Source organism: Amblyomma maculatum, chromosome 7, assembly GCF_055883805.1.
Source record: "Amblyomma maculatum isolate TAMU_Amacu chromosome 7, ASM5588380v1, whole genome shotgun sequence".
Taxonomy (NCBI): domain Eukaryota; kingdom Metazoa; phylum Arthropoda; class Arachnida; order Ixodida; family Ixodidae; genus Amblyomma; species Amblyomma maculatum.
In genome coordinates this window covers 33731286-33752222 of record NC_139350.1, presented here as the reverse complement: position 1 = coordinate 33752222, position 20937 = coordinate 33731286, and the positions used below count along the sequence as shown (strand labels likewise).

The 20937-nt window shown below is 46.1% G+C and overlaps 1 protein-coding gene across 1 annotated transcript in view; it reads left to right on the top strand.

Annotated features, from left to right (window-relative positions):
* The first annotated feature begins 1170 nt into the window (after nt 1–1170).
* LOC146182943 (tetraspanin-33-like) overlaps nt 1171–20937 on the top strand; it is a 37462-nt gene continuing 17695 nt past the window's right edge. Inside the window, exons 1-2 of the mRNA XM_084608304.1 lie at nt 1171–2036; nt 9641–9875. Of these exons, the coding sequence (XP_084464430.1) occupies nt 1565–2036; nt 9641–9875 (707 nt within the window). The 5' untranslated portion in view covers nt 1171–1564. The remainder of the gene's footprint in view (nt 2037–9640; nt 9876–20937) is intronic.

The window sequence follows — 20937 nt, the reverse complement described above, 5'->3', positions numbered from 1 at the left end:
TTGAAACAGTTCCTCGCGCTATAACCATCCACCCACTTAGGTATCGCCCTTCTGGCAAAGCTAGAATGTGTGCTTTTGCACTCCTAATTTGCAGCAGTCGTCGATGTCGACTACGTCCTCAAACGTGGACGAGTCGACGCGGTCGGGCTCGGAGAAGTCGGTCGTCGCTGCCGCACCGGCCGGGGTACCGGCTGGGGAGGCGTCTCGGCGCTCTCCAACAGAGTTGAATCAGGTACTAAACGCTCCTCCATCAGGCAACGCTGAAAGATTTTGAGGTTAGAACTGAGATTGGCTCGTAAGTCAAACACTCTGTCCGGTAGTTGCTGGGCTTTATTGAATGCCATTGAGGTCCTTGTTGAGTACCCGTGCTTCACGTAGGCGGCGTTGTCACCACACGACTGAAACAAACAGTTTCACCTAACAAAAACAAAGCGCTTTTTGTCCGTCATATTGGTCGGTATTGGGATACTTTTCAGGAGCGAGGTTTTTCATAAATTCCGAGACTCACGACTCAGATTCCCTTAGATGATGCCAGCGCCAGCATTTATCATTACGCATCACACACGACACATTTTCGCCATCTTGGAAGCACAACTCAAGGCGATAGCTTGAATCGTGATTGGAATCACCTAACCATCTTCTAATAATGTCTCCGTTTGAGAGAAAGAACATTTTGTAAGAATGTGTTTATTAATGTAAGAAGACTGCGTTAGCATTGCAAATGGATATGGCTTATAAACTATATTGACGTCAAAATGCCAGAAACCTCCAATTTATTGTGATTTCTAGCTGTTATTTACAATAATGCACGCCACAGGCCGTTCTTGAAAATGTTCTCAGTACTGACATAAAAAATTTCTAAAGGCTTTATCATATCTGTATTATTTAAGTGGGTGGATGGTACCGCGCTAAACAATTACGCGAGGTCCTATTTCAGTATACCATTTCAGTGTGCAATATTTTCTCAGACATCGCTGAGTTACTCAAGTATCACTAACATAAGTCTCCTCGAGAAGCCTTATTATATCTGCGTTTCCCAAGTCTCTACTCATTGCGCGCGTGAGATGTTTCCTCATGGCGATATGAGACAGCTTATACGGAATTCTGCAACACCGTTCAGTAATCTTGTGCGCAATATTCCATACCTTCCCACCTCTTCATATAATTTCCTCTTCTATGCGCACCGCAGCATCATCACGGTAAGGCGCCCAGTCTTCACGCCAGTTCCCCATCATCAGTACTTCAAAGTGAACAAACACCCGAAACAGGAGTCCTCGGCAGTGCCGTCAGTACTTCAGCGCCTGTATCGCCGAAATCATACCGCTTGCCGCCGCCACCCGGCGCTTTGGACAACTCCAGCACTGGACGACGGGGAAGCCGCCCAACCGCGCAAGCTGCTGCTTTTCTCGGTGCGTCAAATCCTCAGGAGGTTTTTCAGAAACCTTCGGGAAAACTGGAGGTCCAGGACACTGTGCAGCAACCTTTAAATATACAACAAGCAGAGTTGCAGAATGAGCCTCGGAAGGAGCAAGGATCGACGCCGAGCTCCGAGGAGCTTGTCAGCATGAAACCAAGCGATGCTCAGCTAGACCAGACCAAACCAGTTGACGCTCAGGCGCAGGCGCAGCGAGAGGTGAATATAGCAGTCCAAGAAGAGACACATCTAGAGACCAAGCCGGAGCCGACGCTCAAAGCGGCCGTGAAGTTAGAGCCGAAGCCCAACAAGCCGCAGATAGAGTCAGCGGTGCCCCAGACTGTAAAAGTGAATACCGTTGGACCATGTCTAGCCGACGCCGGTGCAGGAACGAATGACATGGCTACACAACACACTCCAGCCAACGCAATGGCTGCTCCTGGGGTGAAAACTGCCTCAACAGTGGACACTGGAACGGACACACCCCATGACCTGTGGCCGATGCGTGGGTCCATCCAGGAGCTTCCTTTCGCCTCGGCCGAGTACGCGTTGCCAGCAGATGTGGCTGCTGCTAAGGATAAGCAGCCAGAGGCCAAGAAGCGCTTCGAGAGCACAGCGAATGGTAAGGACAAGGCGCTTTGAGTGTAACCACTCCCATATGCCATTGCTTTCTGTGTAACAAGCGAACGAACTGCGAACTGCGAACGTTTGGAGAAATTATACTACAGGTCTTGCTTCAGAAGCTTTAGTTCAGCAATTTTGAATAACCTAGTGGCATTGGCAACACTAGAAGTGGTAGTGGAACATATCTACTCAAAAAAGGTAGCAACCGCGATCCTTGGAATAAAAGGGAAACAACTAGGTGAATAAGAGTAGAAGCCAGTAATCGCACTTAGTACGCAGAGTTCACTGTTCAGAAGAGAACGGCGCCGCATTCACTGGCGGCACTGTCAAGACGAGCTCCACACTTATCAGACACCTGAGAACACCACTCTTCTAACACAGACACCTTATAACTGAGGTCATTTTACTGGCGGGGAAACAGCTTCAGATCTCTGCATAGCAGCATCAGCAACGCTTCGAAGCTTCATTCCGTCACTTAATGACAAAATATCGTTATTTATCTTGATTCGTGTTGTGCAAACGAAAAACGAGTTCGTGTTGTGCTTACGCTGTGTCCCGTTTCCTTCATACGACAATCGAGACTTCTAGTTTATGGCTACCGCTTACCGCTACCGCCTACTGTGCGAGCGTCAGTGCGCATACGCAGATCACCCTGATGTTGACAGATGGCGCCACGTTTCTGTCAAATTTCGGCGGACGCAGCACGCGGGGGCCAATCAGCGCGTGCTGTGCTGGTGGTGCGCGGTAGCGGTAGATGGCCGCGGTAAGCGGCAGCGCTAAACTAAAATTCTAATATCTTGGCTATCAAATAGTTTTCATCAAGGCTAGAAATCCGTTCTCCCGCGATGAGAAGCATAACAGAAAACTGTGTGCGGCTGCCATAGAAATGCAATGTCAGCAGCCACGGGCCACACTGCATGCGGCACGGCCACAAATAGTGCTTGGCTTATGCTTACGATATTTTTCTGCGTCCGCTATCGTTTTGCGCACGTCTACGAAATCGCCAATTTGGTTGTGACCATTGTAGGACAAACTCACCATCACCATGTTTCCATCTTATCTCTGTATCGCGCTAGCAACCATCATGCTATGCCCCCAGATCACCCTTTTTCACCTTATCCCTGTTTCACGCTAGCAACCTTGATGTTATGCCCCCAGATCACCTTATCACATCCCTTTCCACCGTTTACCTGTCTCGCGCTAGCAACCACCATACTATGCCCACAGATCACCTTATCACATCCCTTTTCACCTTATCTCTATTTTGCGCCATCATGCATGCTATGCCACCAGATCGTCTTATCACATCGCTGCGTCACATTCTGCGGTCTCCCTGTATGTTTCTTTGCCTTAAAATTCAATGGATCACCCAAGAGGCCATGTCTCACTGAATTCAATACTCGCGAATATCCTATTGATATCCTTAAAGCTGATTTTATCTCTGCCCTTCTCGAACGTTCATCATTATCTTCTCTTCTGCCTAACGGCGTACATTGCGGAAAAAACGCATGTCTTAATTACCTCTGAATAACCGTGCCTTATACCAGTGCCGAAAACTTTCCAGTCTGCCCACCTGGCACACTGTGTCTGAACCATACTTTTGATGCTACTGGTGTCATCTTCGTTTGGTTATCTCACTACACTGTCTTTAATCTAAATCTGAGGCTTTGGACTAGGCTTCAGGTATCTGATGTCAATGTGCACTACACTAAAACCAGGGCCAGATTATCCTGTGTTCAAAAGCTGAAATGAACGCGCCCACTTGTCTCAGGGGCCTTCCGAGAGCTTGAGAAGCGGCAGACATCCAGGTTTGGTCCAAATTATAGTCAAACCATCATCTTCGGGATTTCTCATGGGTAAAATTAGTGCTTAGGTATTGCAATGTGGAATGCTCCAAAAGCTGTTCGTCAGATGGTGCGCTTAATTCTAAAGCTAGCCTCGTATTTCGCCAGTCAAAATAGAGAACTTTCTATCCGTCCAATTGGATAAAAACTTCATAGGTGGTTTTAACTGGCTTAAGGTGGTTTCAGCTGGTCCCAGGTGGTACTAAAAGGCATTAACTGGTTTCCAATGCCTACCAGCTGGAAGTCAGCTGGTACCACATGATGGTCGTGTTGCATAAGCGGGTTCTAGCTGGCTTTCAGTTAGTAGCCAGCTCATTAGCTCAGTTGGTAGCCACTCATTACTGGTGTCGAGGTCAGATGTGAGTTTTATCAATTTGAGCGCTAGGAGGTAAAGCTGCGATGAAAAATAAATTATTAGCTAAACATTATTACTGCCCATAGCTGCCAACTGCCTCAGCTGCTGTGAGTAGACACGCGAGATTCTCAGGCGGCTCAACGTCGAAGATCTCATCATGAAATTCACCAGTATATGCTCGAAAACGCTCACAGAAACATACACATTTATTCACTTGCTTATAAATGCAATGAAAAAAAAAATGTTATGCAACTACAGGCCCCATTTAAAAGCTGGATTCCTGCTAAGTATTTAAACTTATATTTCCTTCGTTGGAGTAAACATGCAATTCGTGCAATTGCTTTTCGTGCAGCTGTTACTAACCTTTTTTGCTCCAATGTTTAACATACTTCTCCTGTCGTTTTTGTGCTTTTGCTTGTTCACTATCTACCGCTTGGTTGTGTTGCTGCTGATTTTGTATTTTTATATCTTGTTGCGCAGTCGTTATCATTTACTGTATAATGACCATTTAGGTTGCGGTATTTTTTTTTCTGTATTGTGTTTTACTTTCTTTACTTTACCCCCACTCCCCTCTGTAATTCCCTTGGGCCCTGAGGGTAAATAAATAAATAAATAAATAAATAAATAAATAAATAAATAAAATAAATGCTTCTCTAAAAATAGCAGGACGTTTTAGCGGTCTTGTAGACGCGATAGCACTATAGTGTAAGTGTTCACGCTATTTTAAAGCAACGTGCATGTAGGGAATGAGAGTCGCCATGGGGAGGCGGCAAAGAGGCACCATTACACTGTTCTATAATACACATAAAGTCGGAGCTTGAAGGTCAACTCCAGCAATGTTTCGACCGTACTGAGTAAATGATGCTTTTATATTACTGAAGGCTTGGTCAGCACTTTACGCGATAAATGTTTTACAATAAGCCGGCAATAATTTTAAAAAGCAAAACACTTCAATCAAAATTCAAACTCCCGCCGTGGCCCGAAGAGCAGTGCTTGCGTGACGTCAGATGATCAGGACACAGGCGTGCAGCCACACCGCATGCACCCGCTGCCGTTCTGCCGTGGTGTTCGAACGTCAATCGCTGTCACGTACGGCATCATGTGAAACATATTATGTGGTGTCGGTAAGTCGCCCTCGACATGATCGGACAGGTACAGCTAGGACGGTAGTCATCCAAATGCAATTAAAAAAAAACAAGCAAATGTGCCGATCGACGGATACAATTTTCAAGAGTACGCACCCGACGGCAAAACATAGCCTCGTTCCATCCTCTCATGATCGTTTGCTCGGCATAATAAATGCTAAGCGATATATCAAAATATGACCAACCCCAGCCGCATCAACAAAGTAGACAACAAATTCGCAACACTTGCCGCACTGAATGCAGCACCGCTCGGATGAGCTGAGCGACATATATCGGCAGCTGTGAGCTGCGAGCAGAAATTAGCTCGTATCGCAGTTATCCCCAGAATCTCGTTGTAGATGAGCGATACTCAGTAAGGGTTTTTTTACATTAATTTACCCGATAGCGTGTTATTAAACAGACCAACAGGTTTTAGTATGCTTTTTTTTCTTCTGACGGTGGCTCGCAAACAATCCGCCGTGCCACACCGGCGGACTGTGGCAGGAGGTTTGGCTTATGTCGTGTGCGGAAAGAGCGTCAACAACTCTTCTATCAGAACCATTCTGTGTTCGTAGCAGGCCCGCGTGAAACGTTCCGAGGATGTATGCGTACGCAGGTGGAGAAGGGGCGCCGGATCGCACGATTCAATTTGTCGCCAAGCTTTTTGTTCCCCGGGAAATCGGTGGTAGATCAGTGTGTTGTTTTTCGTAGAATAACTCGTGCAGCCAACAGAACACAACACATGGCTACCATCCATAGCTGCAAAGGAACAAATTAAAGTATGAGTATGAGCAGAAACTACAAGACAATTATTTCAAGATCTATGTTGTTTTCAAGCAAGCTGTCGGCCATGCCTGCGTCGTGCCAGGCTGCTTCTGAGTGGTACCGCCGTCGCCCTGCCTTGTGTCAGCCGCACCTCATAGGATCGTACAGGCGACGCCATGCCGTCCAAGCCGCACTCAGTAGCGCCGTTGCATGGTCGCCGTCGTCTGCTCGAAAACCCCTTCACGACTGTGACGTCATCAAGCACAGTGTTGGCCGTAAAAATTCCTTGTCTGGCAGCGCGAGTCGCTGCTACCGGAACGCTATCTTTGAAATTACCTTGCGGGAAAACCAAAGCGTCCTCAACTGTGCTTTTTGGAACACGTAATATTGACGTTGAGAAGAACGTCTGCAAATTTCGTTGATATCTGTAATAATCGAAATATAGCCGGAGTTGACTCCAATGATTTTTCGATGCTCTTGCATCTCTTGCTTGCAAACCGCATTGATCTTGAAATCACTGTCTCGTGTTTTAGCTCACACCTGATTTAATGCGTTCCTTTGCAGAGATGGGTGATGGCTAGTGTTATGGTGCTGGCTGCACGAGTTATTCTATGCGGAAAACAGCACATTGATTTACCACTAATATAACGAGAAAAAGAAAGCTTCGCGACTAATTGCATTGTGCGATCCGGCACCCCCTCTCTACACCTGGGAACTTAGGAATGCTAGGAACATTCCACGCGGGCCTGCTGCCAACACAGGATGGTTCTGATAGAAGAGTTTGGCCTCAAGATTACTAGGCGATTATTGAAATCGGATGCTGTGCCGAAGTTCTTTCCGCAGACGACATAAAATAAACCTCCTGCGTCGCAGTCCGCGGGTGTCGGCACGGCGGATTGTTTGCGAGCAACAGTCGGAAAAAAAAAGCACGCCAAAGTCTACTGATCGGTTAAATAAGAAGCGATTGGATAAATCAATGCAAGAAAAAACGCCTTACTGAGGATTGCTGATCTGCAAAGAAATTATGAATATAACTACAATACAACTGAGCGATTTTCTGCTCGCAGTTCACAGTTGCCGATATGTTGCTCAGCTCATCCGATCTCGTACTCAATAGCTCCGCTGCTACTAAGGTGTCGCCGAGATTAAATCTTTCATTTACTCTGAGACAGTTAGGTTGACAGTACGACTATTCCACGAACAGTTTACTACTGATCAGTTCCAAAGGGCCGTCTGCTGCGGCTTTTGTGTGAAACAGTTTAGGCCTACCGACGATTAGGGCGCAGCGCACAGACAGATTGCCGTTGTCCGCTGCTCTCGCGGGCACAACCGTGCGGTAAGCTCGCTGCATTCAGTGCGGTAGGTGTTGCGAATTTGTCCGTCTACTTCCTTGATGCGGCTGGGGTCGGTCGTATTTGAATGTATCACCTAATATTTATTGCGCCTATTTTTATATTACTAATATTTAGAGAACGGAACGCCGCTAAGACGTCGGGCGCGTACTCTTGAAGGTTGCATCCGTAGGTCGGCCCACTATAGGCAATGCCTATATCACTTGTTCTCGAAATTTACTTTGGTAGGCGAAGTGCACGTAGTTGAAACTGCATGGCCAGCCCGTGCGCTTTAAACTTTAGATCTGGGCTCGGCGCACTTTCCGTACCCTTACGTGAACAAACGCAGACACCACCGCTGAGTTTAAAAAATGGATAGTCGTGATCAGCAGGTTGGTGACGCATTGCATGTCAGGCGTCAGCGGGAATTTGAAAACTGATTTCCTTCAGAGAGGGATCATTTTCGTAACGTATCTAAGGCCTATAAAATTTTGAGCACGCTCAGTTTTTATCATGCCATTATTTGCGAAATTGATTAGTTTTTGTCGTTTAGCAGCGCGTAGAAAAAATGATATTGAATTTTAAAAAATGCCATTCGTTGGGGATGACATTAAATTTTCCACGTGGAAGGGGTATCGCTGTGTAGACAATGTCACTCGCAGTGAGTCGGATTTAGGGTCGGTATCAAGAAAGAAAAGGATGTGTAGTAATGATCGGTGGCCCTCATGTATGCCAACCACTTGAATCGGGTTTGTGAGTGTGTAATTGGCTAAAAAATTGTATGCAATTGATGCTTTCTACGACAATAATTTAGCAGCATTCAAGGTCGCCAGCTTGCTTTACCCTCATTGCCCATGCATGTCAAATATTGTTCTTCTTTTTTAAATTGCATTTGGATGACAAGAGTTCTTGCTGTCCCTGTCCGATGACATCGAGGTCGACTCACCGACATCACGTAATATGTTTCACCTGGTGCCGCACGTGACAGCAATTGCCGTTCGCACACCTCGGCAGAACTGCAGCGGGTGCATGCCTGTGACGTCATCATCTGACGTCACGCAAGGCACTGCTTTCCGGGCCATGCGCGGGAGTTACAATTTTGATTCATGTTTTTCGCTTATTTGAAAATATTGCTCGGGTATTGTAAAAAAAATGTAATCGCGTACTGTGAGGACCACGCTTCAGCAATGTAAATGAATCGTTAACTCAGTACGATAAAAAATTACCAGAATTGTCTCTTCAAGTATCCGCTGTACTACTTTTTCCGACCGCCGTCTACAGCAGCGGCATGTTCTTGGTGCAGTGCGCTGCCTACGCTAGCTCATAAAAGAAATTAATTCTATAATGTGACGATCAATGGAAAAGTGCTTCCGTCTTATATATTTAGGTTACGTGCAAACTGTAGTATACTATCTTTGTTAATGTCGACAATCTGTTTAAACGTAAATATACCGTATATTACTGATTATTTCAACGTGTTAAAATTTTATTTTGCGTCTGTTCTGCAGCGATCTCGTTTTCTACAGGAGCCATCATTTTGAAAAGGTTGTTCTCCCCCCCATTACGACAGCGTTTGGAAAATAACATTATTTTTTATTTGCTTTGTCACCATAAAGAACACAATATCACAGTTTCCGTTTAGAAACATTGCGTTAGACGAGCTTGAGTTCGTCTTGCTGGATGAATTAAAAAAATATTATATGATTGGTAGGATACTTACGGTAAGAATTTGCGCATAGCTTATGAACGAGCTCGTCTCTAATTCGCCTGTGCTCTCATGCAACCAATCGCCCTGCTCTATCGATTTACCAAGTAAATAACCACTCGAGGAATTTATTTTTTTTTTCAGTGCGCACTCTGTTTTTTTAGGGAGGATGTTGTAAGTCCTGGTTATTTATTTGCTTGAATAGCTAGGTCTAGATGCTGGTCTGTCCACGTGCTCTGAGGGATAGTAAATGATAAGACATTCCGCAGATTATTCGAGTAAATATGGTGCTTGTTCTTTGTAGGAAATTGTAAAGCGCGTTAAGTCTCAAACATGACTACCAGGTCGGTGAGGTAGGACGGTGGGAGGTTATAAGGGCCCTCTTAATTTTTTTTAACCCGGTCCTTCATCACTGTTAATTTGGCTCTGACTAAAAGCATCCCTCGGTAGATTGAAAGCGAGTCTGTCCTGCACACAGCGCTCTCTTCGGTGGCCCGCAAATCGGGGATGACCAGCGAGGTTGGCGGCATAGCCTCGACCGAGGCGACTGTCATTCTGGACGTCAACCCGTACGTGCGCTTCCCGCTATTGGTGATGAACCTGGTCATTTGGCTCATCGGGCTCACCCTACTGCTGGTCGGAGCATACGCCTACGTGGACACCTGGACGCAGGCTGATATCCCGACGCAAAAGACTTCCTACAACTTCTTCAGGTAGGCGCAACGGGCCGGCGTCAGAGGTAGTGGCCGCTTCGGTGCTTCCCTTCATTGTCACCGCTGTTTTCGTGGCGATCAAAGGCATGATGGCATTATGCTTCGGGGCTACTCTGTGTTCACCAGCCCATGACTAGTGCCTACCGGGAGATAATGTTTGCTCGCTACACGACACGTGTCGCACCTTCTCGCAGAAGATGCATTGGCTTGTGAAGCAGCAGTTGTGCTAGGCAAATCATTACCAGCAGGAACGAAGCAGGCGGCGCTATACCTGCGGTGTCCCAGCTATATATTTAACGAAGTTTGTTTAGAAAAAGACAGTCTCTAAGAAGAGTAAATCCAAATGAATGTTGTTCCCTGTCGTGAGCGCTATTGTATAAAATTCTTTTTTGTTCTGGAAAGTAAATAATTAGTAATTAGTTACTAGCTTACTTAAATATTTTGGAACAAAGTGCTACATTGGAAGTTGTAGATGACGTTGCAACATTTAAGCGCCGCTTTTTAGGGTGGGACGCGAAACCTTCGGCGGCTTCCATGTGAAGCTCACTTGCAGATCCTTCGTACACACTGCTGCTCGCGTTGTCATCGATCCTTTGATTTGTGCCTCTCTAATTATCCCACTCATATTAATCAGCGTAAAGTCGCGAACTTTAACGAAGCCATACGAACGTGGCCTTAAAACGCCGGCAATGTTTACGCGAGATTGTCTGGTGAACAGGTCTTGAATGCTGTCACGTTGAAGCAGGGTTTATATCACTCAGACAAGGTAACATTTCCGTAGCTATTTTTAGTGGTAAAATGCTTGCGAAACAAAATTAGAATAGAGTGCCACGATCCGCGAACCCTCTTGCAAGGTGGAGTCATTCTGTGAAGTGATGAGTGCCACCTTGCGACCGGCGGCTGCCATTGCGCTCCCCAAGCTTCGTCGCGGCTCGCTGAAAAAGACGCGGGAATGGCATCTTCCGGGGCGATATGACCATGTGTTGCGTGCCCCAGTGCCCGAACTAGTCACGAAATGACTGAACGGTGTCCTGATTTCCGGAAGAACCGCGACTTCTCAGGCTGGTAACAATCAAACGCGACAAGTAGCAACCAACGAACCGTTCGTGTGTGTCATTTCCGGAGTCGTAAAGTTAGTCGTTCATTTGCGGGCTGTTTTCCGTAGTATTTGTCTGCCGTGTAGCCTTGATATCTGGCACGTATGCTTGCGTGCTCAAAGTGGTCATTTCTGGTTAACACAAAATGCTTAGTTCTTAATATCCTCTCTTACACGGGCGCAAAGGTATTGCCAATCGTTGTGTGCTCTCTGCTAACCTTGTACAATTTGGTTTTGTGTGCTGCGGAATGAGTATGTGCAAGGCGCAGGAGAACGTAAGGCGTGCTCTAAGTTTGCTTTTCGTGTGATGACAGACGGAGTGGGTTGAAGCAGTTTCCCGGCGTTGTTATTCTTGTGTCGCTATCCAGCTAGGACAGTGTGCGCGCGTGCGTTTTTGTATGTATGAGATGAGGGGTATGACCAAATATGACGCATGTGTAGCTTTTACACGAACGTAATAACATCGGGAATCATCATGACTGATTAGTAACGGTGAATTGGTAGTTACAGCGATGTGTAAAAGAGCTGGGTATTGGGTATACCCATTTGATCATGCATTGTCTAGGCGTTCGCTTTTTTTATCACTCGATGATCGGCGAGTTATCTGAACACGTGACAAGAGATGTGTGACGAGGATTTTGTGGCTAAGTGGTCCTTTAAAACAAAAAATTCTTAATGGTGACGAGAAGGCTGGGCGAAAAAGGAAGATATAAAGAACAAAATAATGTGGTATAAATAAATTGCTGGCCCATATCTGCATATTTACATTAGCGTAAAAGAAAACAACATTCGTAATAGCTAAAGAAACAGTTTGCTGGGTAGAAAACGCCTATTATATACCAGTCATGGGCAGTATCGAAGATACATGTATCTTCGATACTATCTTTAGGTACATTTTGTGTATCGGTATTAGGCATCTCGTGCAGAGAGTGAAAGTATTAGAGTATCGGTAACGAAAATACATTTTAGTGTATCATGTATTTACCCGATACTCGATACTAAACAAAAACTATAAATATTGAAGCCATTGTGGCACTTCGGGTTAACAGCGCTCGTTCAGGGTGGTAGTACAAGATCAGAGACAGGTCGGCTTGCAGTACCCCCTGAGTTCCCTACAAATGCCCCTCAGCGTCAACCACATTTCCAGATTCCCTTTCTTTAAAACTTCAGGGGGGCAATGGTAAGCAGGTGCTCACGAGGTGCTTTACTTTTGAGCACCGAGTGCGTACCAAGAAGCTGCTGAGCCTTTATGAGATACACAGAGAGATATGAACAAAGCGGAAACGCAAGGCGAACACGCAGTAGGGATCATGCACATTGCTGTACCCACTCTTCCCACCCTTTGGCATCCACCCCCCGTCTCTGCGGCCTTTTATTCTCGTCAAGCAGCGCCCTCAGTGTGCTGTCGGACGAAGTAACTTATGCACAACCCAAAACCTCTGAGCTCCACGTGCCGGTTCTGCTTGGCGGCAAGAACACAAGATTCTAAGGCCTCAGTCCGCCACGATGCAATCGGCTAACCACGTTATTGTAGTTAAGGCGTTTGACTGAAAGCAAGTCCATCCATCCGCAGGGAACAGGCTTCCACTAGATGTTTTTCTGGAAAAAGTATTACGTACAAAATTTTATGAAAAGCATGACATGAAAAGTATGAATGCAATTTTCCAGTAAAGTTTGAATAAGAAATTATGCCTTGTCAAACAAGTTTTTTGCGAAAACATCTGAACAAACCTTGAATAATACATGTAAAGATACCTCTATCCTAAAAAAGTAAATATTTGTTTTTTGAAACATGCGAATCGATTGACATCATTTTAGTCACTTTCGATTAAAAAAAGAGAGTTGTATCTTTTATCTACACCCAGTGGTAGTTTTTCAGCGCCGCTATTGAACGTCGAGTTCCTAGCTACCTCCAGGATGCTTGAGTCAACGCGGCTATAGTTCACTCTTACGCGCTGACAACAGGCACCTTCATCTAATAAAACACTGCCGTGTGCTCGTGTGCGTATATGGAGAGACTTTTCTCATTTGCGTCGTTTTTTGCATGCTAAAATCGTGGTCTTTCCGGACTAAAAAGGTTCAGCCATTTTATTTCCGTTTCTTGTTTTCCGTTTAGCTTTTAACCATATGCAGATCTTGAAAAGTTTGTTATTGCACTAATTGCAATATAACTGCTCAGTTCTCCAAATGCACGTAGGTTGCGCCTTTGTATTTGTATGTATAGCCAAGTGCTCACAGGTCGGTTCGCATGTAGAGCATTAGTTTAAAGAATTATTTCGATAGGCTTCACGGCTTCATTTCAATGTGAAGTTATGACAAGAGCAACTACCTAAACAATAACTTCGTGCTGGCGTATTTGTTAAGTAAATTGCTGAGCTAGTTGGTGCATTGGTATTAAAAGGAAAAATAAACAGATTTGTAAGCTCTTTCAGAACAACTATGCTATAGGAAGGCTCTAAAGATTCCGGACAGCGCGGTAAAATTTTCTAATGCCGCTAATCGTATTACCACCTTTATTATGTTAGAATTTGAGTGATGTATTGAAGTGTCGACGATACAGTACTGAGTATCTGCATCGAAACTCGATGTCGATCCTGTATCAGGTACCGGTATCGGAAATACAATTTTTCAGGGTATCAAGTATCGGTATCGGAGATAATTTTTCGAAGTATCTTGCCTAGCCCTGTTATATACCAGAATGTGTGACATAAAATGAATGAACATGCTATATACTCAAGCTGGTCATAAAAATGTACCAGAAGTTGTTCATGTTGTAGTATTAGTATGTAAAACCCTAAGAAAAATACTGTAAATTACGTTTGGAACAACAATTAAACTATAAATGCAGCCCGGTATTTGGTGCTCGACTGCTGAATTAAAAAAAAAAAAAAAAACAGATGTCATGTGCTAGTTCGATATCAGTGCAGGATGATAGAACATCGTGTGGTTTAAATTTCTGATGACCTTTATCACGGCTTCAACACAGCCGATGTCGCAAAATCACAAAGTAGGCCGTGATTGTTACATAGGTTAAAATATGTGATGGTAAAGGTTGCTCAAACGTGAGCAGTGCAGAGCTTCAGAGTAAGCATCGAATAGAGCTAACACGCGGGATCGAAACCCGGCCTCGGCGGCCGCTTTTCGATGGAGGCGAAAGGCAAGGCGCCCGTCTGCTGTGCGATGTCAGTGCACGTTAAAGAACCCTAACTGGTCGAAATTTCCAGAGTTTTTCACTACGGCGTCTCTCATAGCCTGAGTGGCTTTGGGACGTTAACCCCACAAACCAAAGCCAATAGAGCTAAAAGAGATAATAAGAAAAGTAAGAAGGTGTGTTAGCGAGCTGCCTCATACCTGAAGTTCAGCAATAAGGTATTGAAAATCACTTTTCGCGCTTAAATATCGGTATACAATGTAAATAAGGCAGCCCCAAACGAAAAAACTGCTACCTTCACTGCAGGTTTCATGACACCGGAAACAGCCATAAAGTACAACAGATCGAGACATGCATGAACCCGTTAAACCCTATCAAAAAGTAATTATTTATTATCACAACCATCGCAGTCAGTAAATGGGCTAACTGATGACTGGTTCGAAAACAATATTTAAAAGAGGGGTGTGCGATGACAGATTTTTTTTGCCTCGTGGCGGCACGTGATTTCTTACTGAAATTCGTCTTTCAGCCAGTAGCAAAACTGTCTACGGTTCGGTTAAATGCAGGAAACATAGACACAAAGAACGAGGACGTAACTCGTGTCTATTTTTCGGGCATTTAACCAAGATAACCATTTATTTTTATTTATTTGTGCACGCTCAGGGCCGAAGACATTAGTGAAGGGAGTGGTTACAGGCATCAAAGGAATAAAAAAAAAAAAGGACAAGACATAGGAATGGTGCTGGTGTTAAAGAAAGGTTACCCCGCATGTACACTGTAAGGAAAAAAACAGGCTGCAGGGAGGAGAAACTACACTTTGGTCCCCAAATCGACCCGTTATCCGCAGGAGTAGCAACTGCGGCGAGAGGCGCGCCATGTGCAAATTCTGAGGACTAATGTTTTCGCCTGGCTCGAAAATGACTAACGAAAGCATGAACAGCAGAACTAAGTGCTCACTTGATCCCCGGCCTCTCCCCATCTGTCTTCTCGACTTTCTCGGCGCGCGTTTCTGGTGCACGTGTTTCTGTATAGATGACTGAACAAAGCGTACCCCTGCAGACAAGAGTAAACGAAGAATGCTATTTGCTTCTAAATTTTTCCACGCGTTGCCTAAATGAAACTGGCAGTCGTAGTATATTCCAACCGGTAGTATACGCGAGTGCCCTTTAACTTTGACAAATATTGCTTTCTTATCTCCAGAAAACAGAAGGCGCGATTTTAATTTGAACGGAAAAGCGTGCTCCGTTTACTTATGTCTGCACCTATGTTTGCAGCACAGCGAAAAGCAGTGTAGCACACAGTATTTATGATCATGCACACTCATGACTGGCCTAGGGCGCCCCTGTCTTTCGCAGTGCTGCAAACATTTTAGCAGATGAAATATAAATATATAAGGTGAGGAACAACAAAGGCGACAGGGAAGTGCTTTTCATTAGAAAAACGGGACCTCCTTCGGCGCCACGGCGCATGAGCGGGCATACAGTCACTGCCGGTCGGAATAGTCACATGGCCTGCCCATTAAGCGGTATTCACACTGGGTACTCCGAAAAGGTTTTACGTGGAAAGGAGGTGCACGACGTCACGGGCTAGGTAAACTCGCCTCCGCACCCGAATTCGCGCATTCACACGAGCGACGAAGAGTCGCCGAAGAAAGACGCCGAATGTTTCAAGCCGCACGCAGCAGTAGGAGTACACAAGACATCCGTTTCTGACTTACGTTTCTTTTCTAGTCAGGGAAGCAAGTTCAGTGAAAAAAAGTACGCAAAATAAAATAAACAGACTCGTCCGAAATGGAAGGAGCCCGTCGAAGAAGGATCGGATGCAAAAGGCTCGGAGAGGGTAGATCTTATATTCTCGCATCTCGTAGCACGCTTTTTCCCTCTGGGGGTCTCTCGGGGTGTCGGGGAGCGTTTGTACTGGCCGGCTGAGATGTCCCCCAGTCCGAAGACGCCTGCCGGAGGTGAAAATACCGGAAGCTGCGATGCCCAGCAGCCTCTCGAAGGCGTGATGTTGGCACAGTCGCCGCTTTACCTACAGCGATGAGGCGCTCACGCTGCGTCAAAATTGCCGGAACTACGTTGGGAGAGCCCCGCTGCCTTGCTTGCGAAACAGTTCCAGGTGCTGCTCCTTGGTTATCTTGTCGCCTTTTTTCTGTCAACGGTTCGCTTCATGGTGGAAGGAAACAACTTAGGAGAGGCCCTGACGTCACTTCTTTGAAGCAAGCGCGGCCGCGCCGTGACTGGACGCTGCAAAATCTCTCCTCCTCCTTTACCCTCCGCAATTTCTCTCTCCGCAACGCTCATGTACCTCGGGCCCTTAGCAAGGCGGTTGCTTGTGGTTCGAGTTTTCATATTAACAGCGATGCCATGGATAATGGCCCGATTTGGCTAACCCTAAAGTTTGACGTCCCTTCCGCCGTACTTTCTTTAATGCATTGGGAATGGCAAGGGCCTCTCTTTATTTGTTTCCTTCCTCCATGGTTCACTTGCTTGTGTCACAGAGCCATTTTGTTTTGCGCGTTGGAAAAACAATCTGGAGGCTCGGCGCGTCAAGGAGGTGCAGTGACGTCCGCCTCGAGCCATGTCTATTTGATTGCGGTAGGTATACTGCTTGTTTACTATACTTGGTGAGACCTTTCTGTGGCTACGTGGTGTGTGTTATAGAAGAGCGTGAGCCGTGCACTGCTTCAAGCGGACGTTCATTCATGTGCAAAACGTGCATCTGCAAAGTGGCTGGTATTTACTCGTAATGTGAATCACAAGTTTAAATAATGCCTTTTGCTGGCATTCGTTCGCGCAATGGCGTAGGCAAGAGATACTGGAATATAGAACTTGGATGTTTTCTCTTATCTTTCTGTGTAGCAGCCTTCAGCCAACGTTACTTGTGCTCATGGCATAAAAACTATGTTAATGTGAGCGCAGTGCGCCAACTTTCACCTCTTTTGTCTGAATAGATCGATCATCATCATCATCATCATCATCATCGCTGACTGCTGCTCGGAGCGTCGTGCGCTGTGTGCCAGCTGGTTCTAAAAAAAGAGACGTTCGAGCAAGTGGTACCTAAGAAGTGGTGGAGGTGCTGGGTGCTACGTCTTCAAGAGTACACCTTCACCATCACCTATAAATCTGGGCGAAAGCACTACCACGCTGACGCTCTCTCTCGCTGCCCATTGCTTCCTACTGACGCGGCTCCACCTACGGCCTCCTCCTCCCTCCTGCCATCCCAGTCAGCCTTCTACTGGTCATCCGAATGTTGCCCCCATCGCTATAGCTCCACTCGAGATCAACGCTCATTTCTCGTCCTTGCAGCTGACTGACCCTTACTGTCGCACAATCGTCGCTCGCCTCCGTGGAGAATCAGTTGCCCAAACAGTCGCTTGCGCCGTCAGCTTCGCCGGTTACGATTTCACCATGGAACACTTTACCGAGACGTTTATCATCCTACGGGTCAACGCTGGGTACCCGTTGTACCTCGCTCCCTTGGTTTAAAATTATGGAGGCTTACCACAACGACTCTGCTGGACATTTAAGCCACTTTAAAACGTATCAAGAGCCGCTACTTCTGGCCTTGGCTTTCTGCCAGCGTCGCCAAATACATTTCATTATGTCCGTCGTGCCAGCATCGCAAGCGTTCAACATCCCCTCCTGCTGGCCTACTGCAACCTCTACCTTGCCTATCTGTGCCCAACTGCAACCTCTACCTTGCCAGCTCCGTAGCGTCCTGCGCTAACCACTCGGCCACGCCGAGTTTTCTTTTCTTTATTTCCTGTTAACAATGATATGTACAGTGGGGCAAAGTGAAAACAACAAAGTGCGGTGGCCTTGATTTATCAATGTTCCAGCGTTCAACTGTATGCAATTTGTTTATTGTCGCGAAAGTCTGGTATGTTTTGCAAGCGTTGTCTATGTCAAGGGTTAGCATCCAGAAGTTTCACTGATTGCTGGCGGTTTTTTCTGAGGTTCAGTTTGGGAGAGAACAAGCTGTACAAATTGGTTTTGTTCGGTAAAAAGTGGAGGACTTGGTTTGGCCCATTTATTTTTACGGCAAATAGTATCCATGTTTACGTTCTTATGGACCAAACCGACCCTTTTCTGCATATGGTTTTTCAAGTTAGACTGAGCCAAGGCTTACCCGAATTTTTGGTGTCTTCTAGCAACTTTAAACACAGAAGACTCAGTGTTTATTCACCTAAGGTTATGGCTTCGTTTGACATTTTAAAAGTAAGATTCTCAATGGAATACCTAAGCGCTGTAACCCAAAAGCAACTGTATAAGGACCTGCTTGATGTAATGACGCCAGTGCCGTTGTATCGATCATTACACTGTGGAGGGGAAGGTAAGGATGTCCTAAAAAGAGTTAAGATGCCAGCACGGTCGTCAGCAAAAAGTGTTCTCTTCTTAATACACAGTAGTACATGTCCTAAAAAGAGTTAAGATGCCAGCACGGTCGTCAGCAAAAAGTGTTCTCTTCTTAATACACAGTAGTACATTACCTGTTAAACTGTGGTTGAGGGAAAAGGTGTCTGTTCCGTGGTCGGTGGACTGCTTGATTTGTCATAAACCGGAAACCATAGACCATATTTTTCTTGACTGCTAGTATGCAGTCTTTCTGTGGGATATCTTGCAGAGGACTTTAAAAAAGGACTTGCCAATTACACCCTATGATGTACGGTTCCTGCCGGTCCATAATCAAGGGGGTGTGTGTCACCCGTTAATAATTAGGGGGGATTATTACCGATGCGCCCTTAAAGGTGCGCACACTCCCAGACACCCTTAGAGTGAGTGGGGGTAGCTGTTCCGGTCGCAAAGGAGATGCCCTCGACCTGCGTGGCAAGCTCAGCCGGAATTCAACTACCTTGTAGTGACAGAAGGGTGTGGCCGTTTGGTGCCCAGCTGTCGCCGGTTCAAGCCAGAGTAAGGTTCGGAGTCAGAAGTAACAAGCAAAACACAATTTATGCACAGCAAGAGACGATACAAAGGAATACACAAACACTAAAATTGCACAGAAGAGAGGTTCACAGAATAACAAACGCTAAGCATGCAATTACAGAGGTATTCAATAATGTAGAGGCTTTACAACACAGGTGAAACAAGAGAGAGTTACATAAACAAACACCAAATTGTTCACCGGGCACTGTTGCAGTCCGACGCCTCAAGAGTCACGATGTGGCCGCCATACGAGACGAGCGCCGCTCCCTTGCAGGTCCGTGGGCTTGCCAGCAGCGGGTGATCCCCGGGAGTCCAGCCGAAGCACAGGCGAACACGTCGCAAACACTGACTGACTGACTGACTCAATAAGCGGCGCGGTCTCTTTAAATAGGGCGCGCCGCGTCTGTCTGTTAGCCCGCGTCAAAGCTAGCGCGCACACACACTTAGCTTTGTTGGTTAGAGCGCTCCCCTCTCCTCCAATCGAGCCGCGCGTCGTCATTGGTTGGGTCCCATAGAAAGTTCTCGAAAGGTCTGGCACATTCCAGGCCGATGAACCCCCGTTCTCCCCGGGCAATGGGAAAGAGGGTGACGGCAACGCGTACAAAGCTACGCGCTCTCCCGCGCGGGGAAGGAGGCTTTTCTCTCCATGCTTTTGCACGCTACGCTGCGCGGGCCTCGCGCCGTACCGGCCTGATGAAAATGTGCGCCGTTTTTGTGTCAGTGTGCCATATGACGTATTCATGTAGCTTTGCCTCCACAGTGTATAGAAAACGAGAATGGCTGTGAGATAGACGGACGTGGATGTTCGCTCAGCGAGGGAGTATTCCATTGAGAGTATCAACAACCAGACTGCCATCTATAATACACAAAGTGAGAAACCTGAATAGTTGCCAGTGTTGAATGAACTGGCCAACCTAAAGCGTTTTTGAAACGTTGTGAACCTTTCTTTTGCTAGGGTGTTTTGTGGCATTATGCTTTGTCTTTGGCCCACTCGGCCACGCCGAGACATGCGATCCTGGGAAATAGTTTTGCAGTTTATTTGAAGGTCGCATTTTTAATGTTGAAACTTAACGTTTTGAGGTGTACAGGCCATTACTGCCGCTCTAAAAATTGCAACTTCTTGACCATCGGAGCATGCTGTCTGCTCTCAGGACTTTCAACTAATGTTCTGGATACCTATGTCCAGTATATAGTGCACTGAAATCATTTTAACATGTGGAGCTTCACAGCGCTCTCAAATTTGGGACCGCCGGTTCTTCGCTCATGCACTGCTATAGTGTTCATAATTTTTGCTCAACAGGGAGCTGTGGCACAAACAATGAAAGGAAAAAGTGCGACGAAGCTTCAAAACCGACAAGCGCAGCAGCGGGGACGCTAGTTTGCTGGTACCTATATCTTATTTGTATGTAAACATTTCGGGAAGCATTGCGATGACCGAGGGATCGGCTTGTTTATACGCAGTGCGAGAAGGAGCGCAAATGCTTGCGAAACGCGTGAAGTATTGTGCATTACAAGCGCTCTGTTTTTTTTTTCTTTTATGGGCCCATTTCTCGGTAAATTATTCTCTTCCTCATTTCATCTATTTTTTCTGCTGTTTATACTGGGCCACGGTGCAGGCTACGCTTTCTGGTGCGTAGGCCCTGTTTGCAGCCTGCAGTGAACATTTTGGCAGTAATCATCGTGTTAGAGGGGCCTCACGAACAGCTTTTGAGATTGTTATGTATTTAGACCACGCTATTCAATTCCAGATTTAGTTGTACGTTAATCGCCAGTGTGTTACGAGACAGAGCTGCGCCGATCATCGCCTCTCTCGAAACGCTCGAAACTACGTAACGAAACGTGGAAATTCTCGAAAAAGACACCGCCGAAAAACGATACACAATATAG